This window comes from Phragmites australis, chromosome 15, assembly GCF_958298935.1.
Source record: "Phragmites australis chromosome 15, lpPhrAust1.1, whole genome shotgun sequence".
Taxonomy (NCBI): domain Eukaryota; kingdom Viridiplantae; phylum Streptophyta; class Magnoliopsida; order Poales; family Poaceae; genus Phragmites; species Phragmites australis.
In genome coordinates, this window is record NC_084935.1 from 13,156,148 (window position 1) to 13,176,890 (window position 20,743).

The window sequence follows — 20,743 nt, forward strand, 5'->3', positions numbered from 1 at the left end:
GATCCTCACGGAACGCATGCGGTTCTGAATCGGAGGGTTTGGGATTCAGAGCCTTTTAATTTCCAACTCTCTATTCTCCGCTTTAGATCACCAGCTGGGCTATCATATGCTCCGTTTAGCTAGAGCGCGTTTCTCTCTACGTTACTCAGCACTCACATCGCACCTCAGCAGCCGTGCAACTGCATTCATGATCGAGATATATATACTGGGTAGCAAAAGGTGGATTCGGAATATATGCCTATTTGGAAGATGGATTAATGGAGCACCGATGTTCTGAATGGAAATCAGGAATCATCTCACGGAGAATAGTTGTGAAATCCAATAAATCAAATGCCACAAGCTTTGTAAAGCAAAGCGAATGATGTATATTATCGAATGTCGCACACAGTACAATAACAACTGCTCCTAATTAACATGACAAATACTTCTGAGCTTACGTATGATCGACTTTCTAAACAAGGTACACAACTTATCCCTAACACACTGCAAGAATGCAAAAGATTAGGAACACTGGACGACTAGGAACGTGCAACGAGTACCATGACTACGGTGATGCCAGTGGCGTTGTCACCGGTGGTGTTGACGGTGGAGACATGGATGGCGATTCCGGAGGCGTTGCCACTGGTGCCGGTGGTGGAATCGATGGTGATTCCTGCGGCGTTGTCACTGGTGCTGGTGGAGTCGATGGTGATTCCGGTGGCGTTGCCACTGGTGTAGGTGGTGGAGTTGATGGTGATTTCGGTGGCGTTGCCACTGGTGTCGGTGGTGGAGTAGATGGTGATTCCGGCGGTGTTGCCATTGGTGCGGGTGGAGTCGATGGTGATTCCGACGGCGTTGCCACTGGTGCAGGTGGTGGAGTCGATGGTGATTCCGGCGGCGTTGCCACTGGTATCGGTGGTGGAGTCGATGGTGATTCCGGCGGCATTGCCACTGGTGCGGGTGGAGTCGATGGTGATTCCGGTGGCGTTGCTATTGGTGTCGGTGGAGGAGTCGATGGTGATTCTGGCGGCATTGGCACTGGTGTTGGAGGAGTCAATGGTGATTCGGGTGGTGTTACCACTGTTGTCGGTGGAGTCGATGCTGATTTCGGCGGCATTGCCACTGGTGTTGGTGGAGGAGTCATCGGTGATTCTGGCGGCGTTGCCACTGGTATCGCTGGTGGAGTCGACGATGGAGGGTTCATGGGCGGCACAGGTCCCCCTGTTCAATTCAATTGGTATCCGGTATAGACTAGTTCCCATACAATTATAAACAATGAAAAAGTTTTAGCGTGATGATTCTGTGACTTACTGATGCACTTGCGAAGTGTGTCACGTGGTAAGGCGACGCCACACATGCGCGGGAGTTGCATCATGCGCAGGCGTCTCATGGGCGCCGGCAGAAGCTTGCTGAAGTCGCCGTTAATGAAGTGGCAGATGCAGATCGGCGCATCGCTTACGACCGACTTGAGTCCGTCACAACACGCGCTTGGAGGCGCCGACACGCTGGTGCTGGTGAGGAAGTCCGCGCAAGGCATCAATCCGGACAACGGCGTGTAGCAGTCCGCCGGCTGTGGCGGCGATGGCGGTGTCGGAGCTCTCGGGGAAGGTTGCAAGCCCGGAGTGCAGGGTGGCAGGAACGGGAGTCTTGGACGGCCCGGTATGCAATGAAACGGTGGAAGCGGGAACCGGGGGCGCCTAAACGTTGGCTGTGAAGCTTCCTGATCTGCGTTGGCGGCGGCCTTGACTTCTTCCTTCACTCTGGTCGCCGCCGACGGCTGCAGGGTGACCGCGACCACGGCGAGAGCGAGGAGGAAGGCGATCGAGATGCACTTGGACGGCGCCATCGTTTTGGATGCCGAGGGTTTCTTTCGCTGGTTGTGTTGTGTGGTACGAAGCGACGTGCGGTGCAGGGGATCTACTTGTAGGATGGAGAATCCAAACGATAACACACGCAGACGCTGGAGATCAATTTATATCTAGGATTAATATGTAACAACTTTTGACCTTTCTAGAGTACATGCAGATGCAGTTTATCTGACAGTCTCAACATCCTTTTGACCTTTCAATCGACCTGTAAAGTAAACCTGTCGATCTAAACAACTAATCTTTTTAAGAGATCTAAACGAACTACTAAATTGGTGGCATAGTTTTATCGTAGATCGTTGGGTCGTTGTTGGACTGCTTTACCATGGCGATTGATGCTGGTACTTGCAGTGTACATATTAAAGATAGTCCACAGTGAGCACATACTTTGTCGACATTGAGTCACAGATCAGCGATGAAGAGCTAAATTTAGATCTTGTGACTCGTGAGAGTGGAAAGTTTAAAAAAGACGACATGAGCATGGATTGGCCACTACAAGTATATCGCGTGCTCTTATTTTCGACCTATGTGTGATCCAACATTTTTAGTGGCCAATATAAGATTATTTCAGAAAAAATAATTCAATAGGAATCAACACTACTACAGAACTGGCTATCAATACCGGTTCTAAACTGATATCACTGTCATTTTTAGAACTAGCAGTAAATTAGCGACAATGATAATCATAGATTATCAATGTCGCCCTGTTTCTTGAGCCCGTCGCCCCGTTTCCCGATCCCATGGCCCCATCTTTCGAGCCTGTCGCCCCATCTTCATCTCCCCATCTAAACGAGTGGCTAAAAATACATTCGCTTCAAGATGGCTGTGCTTTCACTATTCATTTACATTTACTATTGTCACTGCGATTTCAAGATGAATGTGTTTTCAAATTAGGATCAAACTTGAGTATGAAGATCAGGGTGTCTTATAGTGCAAAACCGCTCTACTAGGAGCTCTGAGCAGTTTTACACCATAGAGCACATTGATCCGAATGTTGATTGAGTTTCTATCACGAATTTAGATTTAAAGTACTATACCAGAAATATTTCAACATTAATTTATATTTAAAATACTCTATGACGAACATTTTGGCATGGGTCTCTATCTCAAGTTTGGGATCAAACATAAGATAGATCCTCATACTAAAGAGTTTCTGATAGAGTATTTTTGCATACGTGGATGGATTATCACTGTCGATTTAAGACATGAACCAGCAGTGATAGTTGAGTTATTACCGTTGGTTCAAGACTTGAATGAACAATAATACATACTATCAATGCTGGTTGTGGAGCCAGCAGCGATAATTTGTGATTACCACTTCTACTAATTCATTGTTGGTTCTAAAACCGACAGTGATGTCAGTTTGGAACTGACAATGATAGCCTATTCTGTAGTAGTATTAGAGTTTTTTATGGTGATAGTAAAGTCCGTAATCGTCCATATGGTGTTGATTTAAGCAACTTTCCGATTATCATGATTGATCACCCGAACTCTCAGGGTATGAGGATAAAAGATATGATGAAACGGTTCACTGACAATTTTTATTAGACCCAGATTTACTCTGTTAGGGTGAATTACTTCCCCATGGCTGCAGTTTTCGAAGAAATATCTCGTAACTAGCTGAAATGAAAGCCTACCCGTTTCCCACCTAGTAACAAAAGGAGTCTTAAGTCGAGAAGCAAATTCTATATGACTTTCCTACGAAAGACCTTCGTGAGACCCTGATACTGTCACACATCTCTTGATCTAACGGCTGAACTGAAAAGGGGAGAGATGGAGGAGTTATGTATCATCACGAAAAAGAAGTCTTTCGTAAAATCTGATCTTATAGAATTTGCTTCCCTCAAGTCGGAGGTGCACAAGTGGCTCGTGACTGCTTCCATAACGAAGGAAAGACCCGGCCAGGAGTTCGAGACTATTATTCCTTGGTAATCTACTTTCCCTAAAGCATATTTATATCTTAGGTGTATCTCCTGTATAAGGTAAGGTTAGTCATGATGTGTATTGTAATCTGCTATTGTAACTGTTGATATCTTGTTTAGGGCGAGGGAATATGGTCAGTGCAAGTTGCCACTAGTACTGTAGGAGTAGACATACAAATATTTGTACTCAACCATACCCGTCATGTATTTCTCCAAATTATATATTGACGATACTGTCGGCCACAACTCTCAACCACTGTGTTTTCTCCCATTCTCACACATACCTTTTATATTACAAATACTAAACAGGTAATACAAAGTGACCGAACAGTAAAAAAAAGTTATAAAAAACCAAGAGAAATCGCTCTAAGGTGGCGCGAGTTAATTTTGTTGCGCCAGGGATAAAGCGCGCGACAACATATTGTGGCGCTGGCGGCGCTACAACAAATTTGTCGCTCTACTGTAGTACGGCGATAGCTAGCATAAGGGTACGTGCCTTAATCACGCTGTTGTAGAGCGACAACACCTATTTTGGTGCCACCTTACAGCGATTCAAGTTTCCACGCTACCATAGCGTGACCAGAGGATTATTTGTCAAAATTTAAAACGCATGTTATTGCCGTAAAAACTGAAAAAATGGTTACTTAAAAATCATTGTCTAGACGACACAAATATGAACTGGACAATCCTATTTTGATGATTACTTCAAAAATCATTGTCTAGACGAAACGATATAAAGTGGACAATCCTATTTAGTCAAATACAAGAGCTAGTTTATTAGGTTAATAGTTAAATATTTTGTTTAAATATCTAACGGGAAGTTGTCAATTTTGGATTTAATTTGGAATTTTTCTTGAAAAGTTTTGGAAAGAAATTGGTGAAAAAGCACACAGATATATGAGATTTGCCACACCTCTCACGATGCCGGCCTCCATATATTTATACACGGCAACATTGTGCCGGATTGTATACAGGATTTGGTAACCGTGGAGGATACAATCTAGACTCAATCACAACTGATTTGATACGGTTCTATCTATTCTATCTATACGCCAACTACTATATCTTTCATACAAACAACCCAATACTCCCCCTCAATCACAACCCGAAAGGTTGAGATTGTGCCGTAACAGTTTGAGTTGTTGAGATCCAACAGGCTTTGTGAATCCATCAGCTAGTTGATCTTGCGATGAAATAAATTGAATCTCTAGCGCCTTCTGTGCTACTCTTTCACGAAAAAAATGAAAGTTGACTTCAATGTGCTTTGTCCTCGCATGAATCACAGGGTTTGCTGATAAATATGTAGCACCAAAGTTATCACACCACAAACATAGCACCCTTCCCAGAAATACTCCAAGTTCTCCCAACAAAGACTGAATCCATATTATTTCTGTTGTAGCATTCGCAAGACCTTTATATTCCGACTCTGTACTTGACCTTGAGACAGTGGTTTGTTTTCGTGAACTCCACGATATTATATTTGATACAAAGAACACCACAAAGCCACTTGTTGATATCCTATCATCCAATGACCCGGCCCAGTCAGCGTCTGAAAATGCACTTATCAGAGTGGACGGTGACTTGTGTATTCTCAGTCCACATTTAGATGTGTGCTTGAGATACCGTAAGATTCTCTTTACTGCAGTCAAGTGCTGATCCAAAGGTGTTTGCATAAATTGGCACACCTTGTTTACTGCAAACGAGATATCTGGACGGGTCAAAGTTAGATATTGTAATGCTCCAACCAAACTCCGGTATTTAGTAGCTTCAGCTATTCCTTGCTCTTTTCCCTCTGTCTTTGTCATTTTTCTAAAGTTGACACTGGGGTGCTGACAGGTTTACATGTCTGCATACCAACGCGTATCAATACTTCTGATGTGTACCTGTCTTGTGATAGGATGAGTCCATCTCCATATTTCTTTACTTCAATCCCAAGAAAGTAATGAGAGGCCACTGAGATCTTTCAAGGCAAATTCTTCCTGCAGGTCTTGAACCAGCTTGCTGATTCCTTGGCTTGAACAACTTGTTACAATGATATCATCGACATAGACTAGCATATATATGATTGTTCTACCATAGTTGTATATAAACAAAGAAGTACAGCTCTTGAAGGGACAAAATCCAAATCTTGTAGCTTAGCACTTAACCGAGCATACGAAGCTCTTGGTGATTGCTTCAACCCATATAATGCTTTATCTAGTTTGCACACATAGTTAGGGAAACATGGATCTTCATACCCGGGGGTTGTTTCATGAACACATTCTCTTCGAGAATGCCATGGAGGAACGCATTCTACACATCCAATTGCTTTAACTCCCATCCTCGAGAGATGGCTAGAGACAATATCAGTCGAATGGTAGATGCCTTGACCACTGGACTAAATGTGTCCTCATAATATATCCCATATTGCTGCTTGAACCCTTTTGCAACAAGTCGGGCTTTATACCTGTCAATGGTTCCATCTGACTTTCTCTTCAATTCATATACCCACTTGCAGTCTATAAGATTAAGATTGCATTGTGGAGGTACCAAGTGCCAAGTTTTATTCATCATCAGTGCCATATACTCTTGATCCATAGCTTCTTTCTAGTTCCTGTCTTGCATTGCATCAAGATCACTACTTGGCTCAATTATCCCCATCAGAGCATGTCAGCGCTGATCATACCGAATTGTGCTGTCAGTATACACTTTGGCATGGACGATATTGTTACGCAATCTTGTTTGCATATTATGTCGATGTTGATCATGAGTGTCAGCCTCTTGGCCTGAATCAGTCGTATGACCACTTGTTTGACTCAAGTCCAGATTCTGAAAATTATCCCACAACACCGGAGTCTGCATATCTGAAGGTGCCAAGTTCTGCATTTCACCGAGTTCTTGTGAATCATGGATAGACCATAGATTAGTGCATTCAGAAGAAACATTATGATGCCCAGACCCAATGTGATCTCCCCTAGATTCCACACTATTCGTGCGAACAGAGAAGTGAGGCACTGTCAAGGGTGGAAGCAGAATTTGATCAATGAGAGGCTGATCAGAGCTTGGCGTGTGAGTTTCAGTAAACGAGAAGACATGCCCATCAAACACTACATCGTGAGAGATGTAAACCCAACCTGTGGGTGGATATAGACACTTCTAACCTTTATGAAGGCTATTATAGCCAAGGAAAACACATCGTTTTGAACGAATCAGAATTGAAGTTTGTGATCGTTGTATGGATGAAGATTAGGCCAGCATGCGCAACTAAAGGTTTTAAGAAAGGAGTAGTCTGGCTTAGTGTGAAACAATCATTCTAGAGGAGTAGTCAAGTTGATGACTTTGCTTGGAAGACGATTTATCAGAAAGCATGCTATTTGGAAAGCTTCATCCCAAAAGGAGAGGGGCATGGATGCTTGAGCAAGCAAGGAGAGTCCAATTTTGACTATATGTCGATGTTTGCGTTCGGCTGCACCATTTTGTTGGTGCGTGTGAGGGCAAGACACACGATGTGATATTCCTACTTGATCAAAGAAGGAATGTAATTTCTGGTATTCCCCTCCCTAGTCGGATTGGAGTCGAATAATCTTTTTGTTTAGCAGACATTCAACATGGGCTTGAAATTGAATAAAGACTTTGTAGACATCAGCCTTACTCTTAAGAAAATAAACCCAGGTGAACTTGCTAAAATTATCGATAAAACTAACATAATATTTGTTTCCACCGACTGAGGTACGTGCAGGCCCCCAAACATCGGAGAACAAAAGCTCTAGAGGGGAACTGGACACATTTTTAGAGCTAGAATAGAATAGGGCAGCTGATGGCTTTTCCCTTGTTGACACGCATCACATATGATGATTTTATTGGACTCACTAACATATGGAAGCTTATTGCCTTGTAGGACTTCATCTACTATCAAGAAGGAGGGATGCCCAAGCCGATGATGCCAAAACTCTCTGCTCGGTTTGACTGCTGACAACACACTTCTTGGACCTATTGATGATCTGGATGGAAGAGGGTAGAGACAGCCCACACTAGGTTCCTTGAGAAGAACCTTCTTCATGGTGAGGTCCTTGATAAGAAAATGATTGCGATGATATTCAAGGAAAACATTGTTGTCAGAAGTTAACCGATGAACAGATAAGAGGCTTTTATGTGTTTTGGGAACATGAAGAACATTGTTTAGGAATAAATATTTGCATGGTGTATGTAATATGGATTGACCAACATGAGTAATGGGCATACCTACTCTGTTTGCTGCATGCACTTGTTCCTTGCCGGTGTACTTCTCCTTGACAGAGAGTTTGTCGAGTTCCCTGGTTATGTGGTCGGTGGCACCTGTGTCTGTATACCATGACAGATTAATGGAGTAATTTGATGACACAGCAAATGCACAGCTCTTCTCACTTTGATAAGTATGATCAAAGCGATAATAACAGTCCAATGCTGAGTGATTGAATCTCCCACACACCTGACAAGCCACTTTGTTCTCTGAGTTGTTGCATTGAGGATACTACTGTTGCTTGTCGCCGTGGCCACGGCCACATCCACCTCGGCTATATGGCCACCCCGATTTCCTCGGCCACCACATGACACCAGATTTGTAGAGGAGCTATTCACTTGGTATGTAGAATTGTTCTGCTCTTATCTTAGCTCAAAACTCAACATGTGTGCATACAAATCCATGAGTCCAATCGGCTCGGTCCTCATTGTGAGAGAGGTCACAAGAGGATCATAGTCAGACTCCAGGCCTGTGAGCATATAGATGACCAGCTCCTCATCCTTCAGTGGCTAGCCAGCGGTAGCAAGTGCATCTACTAGCGATTTCACCTTGTGAAAATAGTCTGCCATTGATTGATCCTTTGTCTAAATCGTGGCAAGTTATTTTTGGAGTTGCATGACCCTAGCACGTGACTGGGATGCATACATGTTTTCTAGCATCGCCCAGACCTCTGCAGACGAGCTCATGAACAAGACTTAGAGAGCACTTCCAGAGAGAGGGACGCCAAGAGAGTAATGAGGACCATCTGATCCTTTTGGAGCCACATGTTGTACTCTGGATTTGGACCTTGCGTAGCACCTTCTTCGTTGGTCACAGTCACCGTTTTGCTAGGTGCCACATTAGTTCCTTCGACTAGACTGAGCAATTGCTGCCGCGAAGGATTGGCAAGATTTGTGCCTTCCATAATAGGTGATTATCATGCATCAACTTCACGTTGATCAGATGACTGTAAGAGGGCATCAACAGAAGCCCTCCAGTTGATGCAGTCAGTCCTGTGGACACCGCCAAAGTTGTGTTTGACGCCGACATCAAAGATGAGTTAGAGGAGGTAGATGGATGTATATGAGGAAGAGATGGCTTTGATACCATGAAAAAGCACACAGAGATATGAGATTTGCCACACCTCTCAGGATGCCAGCCTCCATATATTTATACACGGCAACATTGTGCCGGATTGTATACAGGATTTGGTAACCGTGGAGGATACAATCTGGACTCAATCATAACTGATTTGATATAGTTCTATCTATTCTATCTATACGCCAACTACCATATCTTTCATACAAACAACTCAGACTCTTTCTATCTTTTCTATCTTTCACATTAACTGTTACACTAGCCTTATCTCTATTATAGGAAATTAACTAACTCAAATCAATAGGGTCACGGGAACAACCATGCATGCGAAAGCATAGCAACACACAAACATGCACGATTTTGGAGCTCACAAGTATACATAACAGCTTCCAGCCTAAAAGAAAGGGAGCAACTCTCAGTCAATCCTCTAGAAACTCCATCAATCATAGTCGGCCAATATGGATAATAGGATCAACATCCATCCAATGGTTCACTTCTTTTCTTCTATCTCCAGACGAGTGACTCCCATCTTGTAAGAGAGGATTTGTCTCCCCCGCGTGGACTTACCGCCCTCATGCCTACATCTGCAACCACTGCCTTCGTCATGCTAACCTATCTTCGACACGCTATTGCTTTGCCTCCCCCGTCGTCGGCACCCACCACCAGTCCTCCGCTATGGCGTTATGTGGTCAGTAGCGCACCACCGCCTTACCGGCCTACCCCGCCTGCCACCTATGGCCTTCTCTCTAAGCTCGGCCCTCACCCAACCCCTGAAAATCACTGTGGTAACCTTGCGCAATCCAGCCAGTGCGCGGCGCACCGTCCTCGGCTCCTCTCCCAATCCGACTGTTGCGGGAGCCAAGCAGTTGAGGAATGGTGCAAGCGCTCAGCCATTGTACTAAGTTCTTGATGCTGCTTCCTCCTTGAGCTAGGAAACAAACTAGTTCACCTGTTCTTAATGAGTTAACGGACAAGACCCAGTTAGCTCATGTTAGAAGATAGAATTGGCTTGATGTGTATATGAGTTGTTATCAGATACTAGAATAGATAGACCTGGTTCAGACCGTGTGCTTAAAGTTAGAGATAGTTTTGGACTCGATTTGAACTGTGGTTGCATGTACTCCTAGCTATTGTATCTACTCCAAATTCTGTAATCTTGCCACAATTGTCTGGCCTATATTAACATGCAAACGCGGCCTCTAAGGAGGTAGAAAACGCTTCCTAATAGGTTAGACAAATTTACATGGCATTAGAGCCTCTCCTCTAATCTAGGCTTCATCCACCGGCGTTTCTCATCTATTCCGGTCGGACAGCTGCTCTTGCCGGGTTTCATTTGCCGCAACAGAAGTGTCGAAAGAGTTTCTGCTGTTGTCGGTCGGCTCGTGACTGCTTCCAAGCATCGCCTATCCTGGCTGATCAGTTGCACGTAGCTACTAGCGCTGCTTGTCTGCCGGTGGCTGCTTGCAGTACACTGCATACCACGCTGCCTCAACAGACGCATCTAAACTCATCCATGTCGACTGCTGACGCCGCATCATCCTCTGTCGCCGGCACTAGCGGCGCTATTGGTTTGTCCATCTTGCCGATGCTTAGCTTCCCTGTATCAGGTTTTATTTATCGGTAGCAGAAATTTATCAGGAATAATAGATAAATGGGATTTTCAGATTTATCATAATTCTACGATGATAGATATATTTTTTGGTCAAAATTTAGAAAAAATAACACCAATTGTCTTCAAACCATTTAATATAAAAACTATACATAATAATATAGAAATAAGAGAGTATCACTGATTTAAAGATAAGTAGTGGTGTACTAGTGTGCTACTAGACGGAAATTTAAAAAAAAATAAAAATTCCGGGCAATAAAAATTTTACGAGCCCACCCAATAAAACAGAAATATCAGAATTCTATCGCTGATAAATTTTTCCCTGCGTTGTATCCGAGAAGCTAACCAAGACGAACCACATGCTCTGGAAAGCGTAGGTTCTGCTGGCCATAAGAGGCGCTCAACTCGAGCACTTCCTGGATGGCATGGCTGCTACACCTCCGATGCTTGTTGATGTTGCTGAAGGAGACTCGATAGTAAAGGGACCAAATCCTGTGTACTCACGGTGAATTGCCTTGGATCAACAGGTTCTGAGCTATTTGCCTTCTTCTTTATCCCATGAAGTTCTAACACAGGTGGTCACCATGAAGTCCTCAACGCACGTCTAGAGGGCCATAGAGGACATGTTTTCCTCGCAAACGCGTGTGTGGTCGGTGAACACATGCATAGCTCTGGCCACAACATAAAAAGGTAACATGTCTATTGCAGAATATGTCAGAAAAATGCAGGCGCTTGGAGATGAGATGGTTGCAGCTGGGCATCCGTTAGATGACGAGGAGATGATCTCATACATCCTCATCGGTCTCGACATTGACTACAATCCTATTGTGTCTGTCATTGGTGCACATGTGGAACCAATGTCGGTCAACAAGTTGTATGCTCAACTTCTGAGCTTTGAAACTCGGATGGATCTTCTTCAAGGTAATTCTCAGTTCCAGTCATCCACCAATATTGCATCCAGTGGCAGCCGAGGTGGGCGAGGTGGCCGTGGCAACCGTGGTCATGGACAGGACCGTGGCCATGGCAACTTCTCCAACGGCGTCAGGTTCAACAACAACAGCAGCAACAATGATAGCAACAACTCTCATCGTCCTAAGTGTCAATTGTGTCATAAAAATGGGCACACTGCGGTAAATTGCTGGAATCGATTTGACCCTGATTTTGTTGCAAAATAAAGAAGTGTTGCTGTCGTAACCAACTCTTATGGAGTGGACAAAAACTAGTACACTGACACGGGCACCACAAATCATATTACCAGTGAACTTGACAAGTTAATAGTTCATGACAAGTACATCGGCAAGGATCAGACAAAAATAGCAAGCGAAGCAAGTATAAATATTTATCATATTGGTAATGCTATTGTTCGTACCCCTGTCATAATCTTTATCTAAAAGATATCCTTCATGTGTCCAAAGCTAAAAAGAACCTAGTTTCTGTTCATCACTTTGCTACTGATAATCGAGCCTTCCTTGAATTTCATCCTGATTTTTTCATGGTTAAGGATCTATCATCGAAAAAAATTCTTCTGCAAGACAAGTGTGAAGGTGGCTTGTACCCTTTCACTACTATTCCAACTCAAGCTAGACATTAGGCATTAAAGTGCCATCAAACCCTCATCAGATAGATGGCACAATCGTCTAGGTCATCCTTTGCTTCCTATCGTTCATCATGTCATTAGTAAGAATAATCTCCCATGTTCTGGTAAGAGGAGTAGAGAGTCTATTTGTGACACCTGCCAACAAGCTAAAAGTCATCAACTACCTTATTCAAAGTTAGATATTGAATATAGTATCCTTTTAGAACTTATCTTCTCAGATGTATGGGGTCATGCACCTAATTTCATTGGAAGAAAGAAATATTAGGTTAGAAGTGTTTCAGAAGTTTTATGAGTTCGAAAGTCTAGTAGAAATACTCTTTAGTAGAAAGATCATCTCTATGCAAATAGATTGGGGAGGCAAGTATGAGAAGTTAAGTTCCTTCTTCCAAAAGGTTGTGATCACTCACCTTATTTTATGTCCTCACTCCCATCAACAAAATAGATCTGTTGAGCGTAAACACTGTCACATAGTTGAGCTTGGTCTCTCTCTTTTAGCTCATTCATTTATGCCTATAAAATTCTAGGACGAAGCTTTCCTTGTTGCCACACATCTCATCAATCGAACCCTAAACAAAATCATTCAGTATTCGATATCATTAGAATGATTGTATCATAAAAAAACCCAATTGTTCATCCCTTTAAATTTTTGGGTGTGTTTGTTGGCCTAACCTGCATCCCTACAGTTCTCGCAAACTCAATTTCACTCTAAGCAATGTGCTTTCCTTTATTATAGCAATCTACACAAAGGATATTTCAACTGATCTGATGCAGTTGTTCAGGATCATTCTCATCCTCGCACTCGTCTGCGAAGTGGTGTACACAAACCAAAGGTCTACAAAGACGGAACGGCAAGGTATGGTCTTCTAACTGAAACCAATGAACCTCAAAATTTACAAGAAGCTTTAAACAATGAATTCTGGAAAGATGCAATGGATACAAGATATATGGTGCTTGTTAGAAATAAAACTTGGCACTTAGTACCACCAGAGAAAGAAAGAAATATTATTGACTGTAAGTAGATTTACAAAATAAAGTGGAAGATAGATGGTATTATTGATAGGTACAAAACTAGATTGGTTGCAAAGCGTTTTAAGTAGTGGTATGGCATTGACTACTAGTACACGTTCAGTCCTATAGTCAAAGCTGCTACTATTAGGTTTGTGTTGTCTGTTACTGTATCCAGGGGATGGAATCTTCGACAGATGTATCTTCAAAACGCATTTCTTCATGGTGTTCTCGAGGAGGAAGTATATATGAGGCAACAACCCGGCTATGAAGATAAGTACATGCTAAGTCATATATGCAAGTTGGACAAGGTTTTCTATGGTTTAAAGTAGGTTCACAGAGCGTGGTACTCACGGTTAAGTATGAAACTACAGGATCTAGGATTTTGTCCGTCCAAGGCTGACATTTCTTTGTTCTTTTAAAATAAAGGTATTGTCACAATATTCTTGCTTACATGTGTTGATGATGTAATTATGGCTAGCTCCTCACAGGAAGCAACTGTAGTCTTGCTTCGGGATCTTAAGACAGAGTTTGCACTTAAGGATCTAGGTGACCTACATTATTTCCTGGGAATTAAAGTAAAAAAGGTACATGAAGGTATTTGTAGGATTGAGAGTGGTGATTAGAGGGGGGTGAATAGGCGCATCAACAAATTTCTTGCGAAATTGATGGCCTTCTTCTATTCGATCACCCAACATATCTCTAAAAGAGAATCACAACATAACACAACACAAATACGCAGCAGAAAAACTACACCTACTCAGAAAGTTTGGAGACTCCGGAGATGGGACCGGAGAGTACGGAGTTTCCAGAGAGTCTGGAGAAGTGACCGGAGAGTCTGGAGTTTCCGAGAAAAATCAAAACCAAACTTGAAGATTCAACAAAAGATGAGTATCATGGTTGGAATCAAACACCAGGTTTCACAGCAAACCAATCCATGACTCATCCCCACACAAAGGTTGAATTCTTGAGAAAAGATCACGTAAGGATCAAAAGATGAACACTGGGTGAAGAAGATCTCCAAGATGATGGTCTAAAGGTGAATTCAAGACACTATAACATATGCATGTGTATGTGAATTTTATGCCTTCAGCATCGAGAAGAATAACCTCCCAAGGTGTTAAATTTCAGCTCAAAAAAAAAACGAAAATCAACATAGAAAAAAAAACTTGCACACAAGGCAATGGAACCAAAAGAGGAAAACTAGAAGGAGGAGAATTCAAACTTATATAACAAAATAAAAAAAACTTGCACACAAGGCAATGGAACCAAAAGAGGAAAACTAGAAGGAGGAGAATTCAAACTTATATAACAAAATAAACTTTATTAATTAAAGTGGTCAACCCTATTTTAAGCGGATTACAAAGATTTTTCTATCAAAATTCTCATATATTACATAGGCTAAGTACTCATCCTTCTTTCCTCTAAAATCCTAGCAAAATACTCTCATATGGGTGGCACAATGGCTCAAATGGCTGGTTCAAGACTCTCTCTAGTCCTACCCCTCTATTTATAGGCTTAGAAATATTGACCCCTAAGTTTTGTAACTTTTTGTCCAAAATACCCCTCTCATATAGTACACTTCTACCTACCACCAAGGATATTTTGGTTTATTTTCTTCTCTATTCATCGGACGGCTGCGGCGTCTTCACAACTTAGTTTCGCCTCAACGTAAGCTTCATGATGGTGCCATGTACTCCTCCAGTCCTCCCACGGTTTTGAGGCCAAACCGTGAAACCCTCTGCACGCTTCTCAAAGCATGACACGCCACTTGCTTACACATTAAGCCAGCGTTCTAATGTCGACACGTGTACACTCTGTCTTGTGATCCTGACCGCCGGCAAGTCTCTCCCGCTCTCGACCTCCTGCCGCCTTATCACTTACACTAGCATCCCTTTCGCTTGACTTTATCAACACACTGTCTCCATCCATCTTCCACACTTTGCTTGACCTCCATGTGTACCATTAGAATCACTCTTGACTCCGTCCGGCCTCCTTGATAATCCAACACCAAGCACTCTACTTGTCCCCGATTACCCACCATCGACCACCAAGTTGCATCAATCATATGCACACCATGAGACAAGCAAACACATATCTCCAACTCTATTTGTAGTTAGTCCATAATCAAAATGCTCAATTGAAAACTCAAATCAACTCAGAGCACATTCCAAACGAAATTCAAATTCTACTCAACTGCGGACTCTCCGAAGAAAAGAGCGGACACCCCGCAAAATTGCAGACTCTCCGAGAAAATGTGCAGACTCTCCCCACATCCCAGTTCACTTCAAAACTTCGGACTATCCGAAGAATTTTGCAGACTCTCCGTACAACCCAGGCAAACTGAAACTCGGCAAACCAAACCTACAACCTTATCAATCACTCATCACATATAAACTAAGACATATTTCAACTTGGTTTCTTAGTATATTGACACAAGAGAAATACACTTTGGATCTACCGAAACAAGTAGGTATAATGAATTGCAAGCCGATTGCTACACTGTTGTCTGTAACAGAAAAGTTGCCTATTTATAAAGGAGTAGTATTAGGACCTGAGGCAACACAATACAGAAGCATTGTTGGTGCTTTATAGTATCTAACGCTGACGCGATTAGATAGTGCTTTTCCAATTAATAAGATCTATCAATTTTTGCATCTTCCTACTACTCAACATTGGACAACAGTGAAGAGAATTTTGAGATATCTAAGATATATAGTTGGCTCTCAATGTTGGTAAGTGAATTGTTAGATCGCTCTCAATGTTGGTAAGTGCTTTCTCTGGTGCAGATTGGACCGGTTGTTCAGATGATAGGAGATCAATGGGAGGCTTTGCTATCTTTCTTGGATCAAATCTTATATCTTGAAATTCTTGAAAGTAAGCGACTGTGTTAAGGTCAAGTACAGAAGCAGAGTACAAAGCATTAGCTAATGCAACATTAGAAATTATGTGGATACAAACATTAGTTAATGACTTAGTATCCTAAAGAGGCTCGGTTATGATGTGACAACATTGGTGCTACTTATCTTTCAGCCAATCTTGTTTTTCATGCAAGAACTGAACACATTGAGGTAGATTATCATTTTGTTAGAGAGCCGGTTTCATAGAAGTTATTGGTCATACAATTTGTACCAACTGGAGATCAACTAGTAGATGAATTCACCAAACTGTTATCTGCTCGAAGCTTAGAAGAGTTTAAACACAATCTTAACTTAGGTAAGTTATGATTGAGGAGAATGTTAGAAGATAGAATCGATTTGATGTGTACTTAAAGTTAGAGATAGTTGATTTGAACCGTGGTTGCATCACTACGAGAAAAAAGGGCTTCAGTGATGGGTGATAATCGGCATTAGTGACGGATCCTGCACCCTTCACCCTGAACGCGTCACTGATAAGTCGTCATTAGTGACGGGTTACGACTCGTCACTTATAAGGTCATAGGTGACGGGTCATAACCATGATCTGTTATTATGAGGTCATAGGTGACCCATCACTAATGACGGAGCATAAATGACGAGTCGTAACAGTGACCCGTCACTTATGACTAATGAATGTTTTCGCATTTTTTACAAGAAAAAAGTAAAAAAAAAATCACCTAAGTCATGCCAACGCAGGGGCCCATCATATATGCCCCATAAGCCACACTATTTTTCAAACTATTTTTCAGTTTGTGTTCCATGGGCCTCAAAACCACGACCTCCCCTCACACGCATAACTCCCCTACCATCTCACATATCACGTATTGCGATAGACACCGGAGACATTATCCTTTTAACCTTCTTTGCCGAAGGTCATAGGTGACGGGTCATAACCGTGACCCATCACCTATGACTGATTAGTAACGGGTCAGAATCATAACTTGTCACTAATAACTGAACTTTGGTGACAGATCGTAGTCTTGATCCATCACTAATAACTGATTTTGCCAAATTTTATTGAGGATTATAATTTACATATAAAAATTTTCTTCATCCAAATTTATACAATTTTTTATGAATTTCTGAATATCTCATCCAAACGATCGCAATTTGATATGTGACCTGGATTGCATTCGGTAAAACGGGCACAACTTTTGCATACAAACTCCAATTTTGATGTTTTTTTGACTCTATGGATATCTACGGAAAAAGTTACATTCATTTCTCCCTCACTTTATTGGGTTCAGTAAATTTTTTTGGTCAAATTCGGCTAGGAAGACTGAGTTCTCACCCTTGAAGTTTTTGCACCGTTTTTAGAATATGCGTTTGTGTCCATAACTACCACCCCTTACATCAATCTTAAGCAGAAATATACAATAGTTTCTATTCTAGTGCTACTGAGGTGAGAAAAAATAACAGAAAAATCAAAAAATATTTTTGAATTGGTCATTAGTGAATATAGAACAACTTGGCTGACTATTTCCTCTGGAAATCCTTGTGGTGATTCTGTTGAAGTTAAAACTATCCACTTTAAAATTGTTAAATACTCTCGCTGTATTACAATATGTATTCTTTTTCTCATACAGTTTTGATGAGCAATCACCTAAAGGCACCAAAAGATGTAATAATGTATCTCTTCTATCATAATGTTTTTCTCTTTTTATGTTTTTAATTCTACTTATGTGTGAATAAATTCTTATATTTTGCGAATTTAGATTTAACAACTTGTCCCTCTCCCTGAGCACGAACGGGTAGCTGGATCCTCTTCTACAACGCAGCGTCCTGTTCGTCTTCTCGAACGCAACGGCGCCCGGCGAGCTTGAGGCTGGCAAAGACGAACGCGGAGGAGGGGCGCAACCGGAGCCCAGTTTGGCCTCCACTGTGCTCCGTCCCTAACTCCATGCAATTGATGTTTGCAGACCTGCAGTGAAACCGAGGTGATGAACACGTACTCAAATTGGAAACAGATCCTGATTTCTTGGATGCCTTCTAATGGCGGCCGTCAAGGCAGACTCGCATCAGCACAGCGCCACAGCACCTGCATCTCCCAACAGTCACAGAGCGATCATGTAACGAGCGGATCGCCGGACTAGTTTACAGATCAACTACATTTTTGACTATTCAAACTTTTGCCTTAATCGATGAAGTGTGTGTAGAAACCATAGTCATTCCCGGGACAAACTGCTACAAGTATGTAATAGTCTTGTACTTTCAATAACAAATCTAACAATACGTTTTCCATTTTACTTAACTAAATATTTTAAAAATTATTTTTAGTCAAATTTGAACAGTTACCTGATGCGCACGTTTCTCGGTACATTAATTACCTCACATAGTCCCTCAAAAAAACGTGAATTTCAGCATTGGTGTACTATGTGAGAAGATCAGATCCCACGAGGAATATTAATAGCAGCAGCAGATCAGCATACCAAATCACAAATCGCAGAAGCTAAACCGGAGAGAATAACGTATATTATCAAAGGTTGCAAGGACACCTCCTAGTTGACATGACATATAACTCTAAATATAGATACATGACTACCTAAGCATGTAAACAACTTATTCCTAACACAATTCTGATGCTATGTAAAAGACCGGTACACTGTATGACTTGCTAGTAACCTACAACCCACATCTAATCCAACGACTCCGGCCGCCTTGCGGAATTTGTCAACCGCTTGCTGCATCTTACGAGTTCGCGCTGCAAAACAAAAGCAGATGCCGATTTGATCAGAAGAAATAGTTCCAAGTATCATCGATACCAATTTGCTGAAAAGTAACTGAAAAGAGGAATAAAACATACCATAATTAAAATTATGCAAGTGTCGGGGTCGATGGCGGAGGGTTCATCGGCGGCACAGGTCCCCCTGTTCAATTCAATACGTATTCAGTATAGATCAGTTTCCTCGATCACAAGCATGAGTAATACATGATATATGTGGTGTCAATACTTTCAGATCTCAAGCATCAAGGTTATATATATTATGACTTACTGATGCACTGGCGAAGCGTGCCAAGTGGCAAAGAGGCGCCACACACGCGGGGGAGCTGCATCATACGCAGGCGTAGCATGGGCGCCGGCAGGAGCTTGCCGAAGTCGCCGTTCATGACGTGGCACATGCAGATGGGCGCGCCGCTGGCGACAGATTTGAGGCCGTCGCAGCACGCGCTCGGAGGCGCCGACGCGCTGGTGTTGGTGAGGAAGTCCGCGCACGGCATCAGCCCCGCCAACGGCGTGTGGCACTCAGCTGGCTGCGGCGGCGACGGCGGTGTTGGAGCGCTCGGGGAAGGCTGCGAGCCCGGAGTGCACGGAGGCAGGAACGGGAGTCGTGGCAGGCCCGGAATGCAAGGAATCGGTGGAAGCGGCCTAATCGGTCGTCGCCGTGCCCATGGTGGAAGGCTGGGGAGCGGCGGCAGAGCCGGGAACAGCGGCAAACCCGGAAATCGGGGCCTTGCCGATGGATGTGATGCTTCTCCGGTTGCGGACATCGAGGCTTCTTGATCTTCTTTGGCCACGGCTTCTCTGATCGCCGCCGACGGCTGCAGCGTGGCCGCGACCACGGCGAACGCCAGGAGGAAGGCGATGGAGATGCGCTTGAACGGCGCCATCGTCTGGATGCCCAGGCTTTCTTTCGCTGATTGCGTTGTGTGGTATGAAGCGACGTGCGGTGCAGGGGAACTATTTATTTGCTGGCCTGCTGTTCAGATAGAGACTTCAAACGCTATAACCTGGCATTGTATAGCCTGCTATTCAAATACAGAATTTAAACGGTATCGCTGGCGATCAGTTTATCTCGAGGCTTTCAATCCTGTGTACACGTAGTTTATCTGGAGGTCTCAACTTCCTTATTGATCTTACGACATGTAACTAAACCTATCGTTCTAAACAAACCAAATGGGGAGCCATAGTTTTACCCTAGATAATTGAGTTGTTGTTGGACTATATACTTTCGGATCACTATGGCATTATATTGCACGTACGTACAACTAGTGCACATTTTAAAGATATATATATATATATATATATATATATATATATATATATATATATATATATATAACAATGAGTACGTAATTTGTTGAGATCGAGCCCTGGTCACGCACTCGTGGTCATAGATGTAACGCTGAACCGCTAAATTTCATTGAGATTGTTATGACTCGTGAGAGTCCAAAGTTTACCCAGGCGGGAGCGCCGTGCACTTATTTTGCATTATGTGATCGAGCATTTAGTGACCAAAATTAATACATATTTTTGCTAAACGGTTTACTAGAAATGTTAGTATATCAGAACATGTACAATTAGCATCTATGATAGATTCCTCAATTTAATAATGTATGGGATTCTTGTTTTTTTTTTTTTTGCCACGGAGGCCGAGCGGCCCTTGTGGAAGGCAGCTCGTGGGGCTGCGGAGGACGCTGACGGTGCCTCGCCAGGCTTGAGGTCACGGAGGCCAGTGTGAAGATGAAGCCTAGATGAGTTGTGGTTTGAGCGATGGAGCACACCCCGACGTGG

At 42.8% G+C, this 20,743-nt stretch overlaps 2 protein-coding genes and 2 non-coding genes across 4 annotated transcripts; 1 reads left to right on the top strand and 3 right to left on the bottom strand.

The window, feature by feature from the left end:
* Window positions 1-544: 544 nt before the first annotated feature.
* Window positions 545-1,552, bottom strand: LOC133892142 (extensin-like). The gene is made up of 2 exons (XM_062332869.1): window positions 1,291-1,552; window positions 545-1,200 (listed from the first exon to the last, which is right to left on the bottom strand). Exons 1-2 carry the CDS (start codon window positions 1,514-1,516, stop codon window positions 545-547), a joined length of 882 nt encoding a protein of 293 aa, XP_062188853.1. The 5' UTR covers window positions 1,517-1,552.
* Window positions 1,553-8,394: 6,842 nt separating this feature from the next.
* Window positions 8,395-8,533, bottom strand: LOC133894209 (small nucleolar RNA Z247). The gene has a single exon (XR_009905018.1). It is a non-coding gene; the product is annotated as a small nucleolar RNA Z247 (small nucleolar RNA).
* Window positions 8,534-11,471: 2,938 nt separating this feature from the next.
* On the top strand, window positions 11,472-11,610 carry LOC133894210 (small nucleolar RNA Z247). Its single transcript, XR_009905019.1, has one exon. It is a non-coding gene; the product is annotated as a small nucleolar RNA Z247 (small nucleolar RNA).
* A 7,081-nt stretch (window positions 11,611-18,691) lies between these two features.
* Window positions 18,692-19,869, bottom strand: LOC133893240 (uncharacterized). The gene is made up of 3 exons (XM_062334215.1): window positions 19,224-19,869; window positions 19,034-19,097; window positions 18,692-18,931 (listed from the first exon to the last, which is right to left on the bottom strand). Exons 1-2 carry the CDS (start codon window positions 19,837-19,839, stop codon window positions 19,045-19,047), a joined length of 669 nt encoding a protein of 222 aa, XP_062190199.1. The 5' UTR covers window positions 19,840-19,869; the 3' UTR covers window positions 18,692-18,931; window positions 19,034-19,044.
* Between the last annotated feature and the right edge of the window lie 874 nt (window positions 19,870-20,743).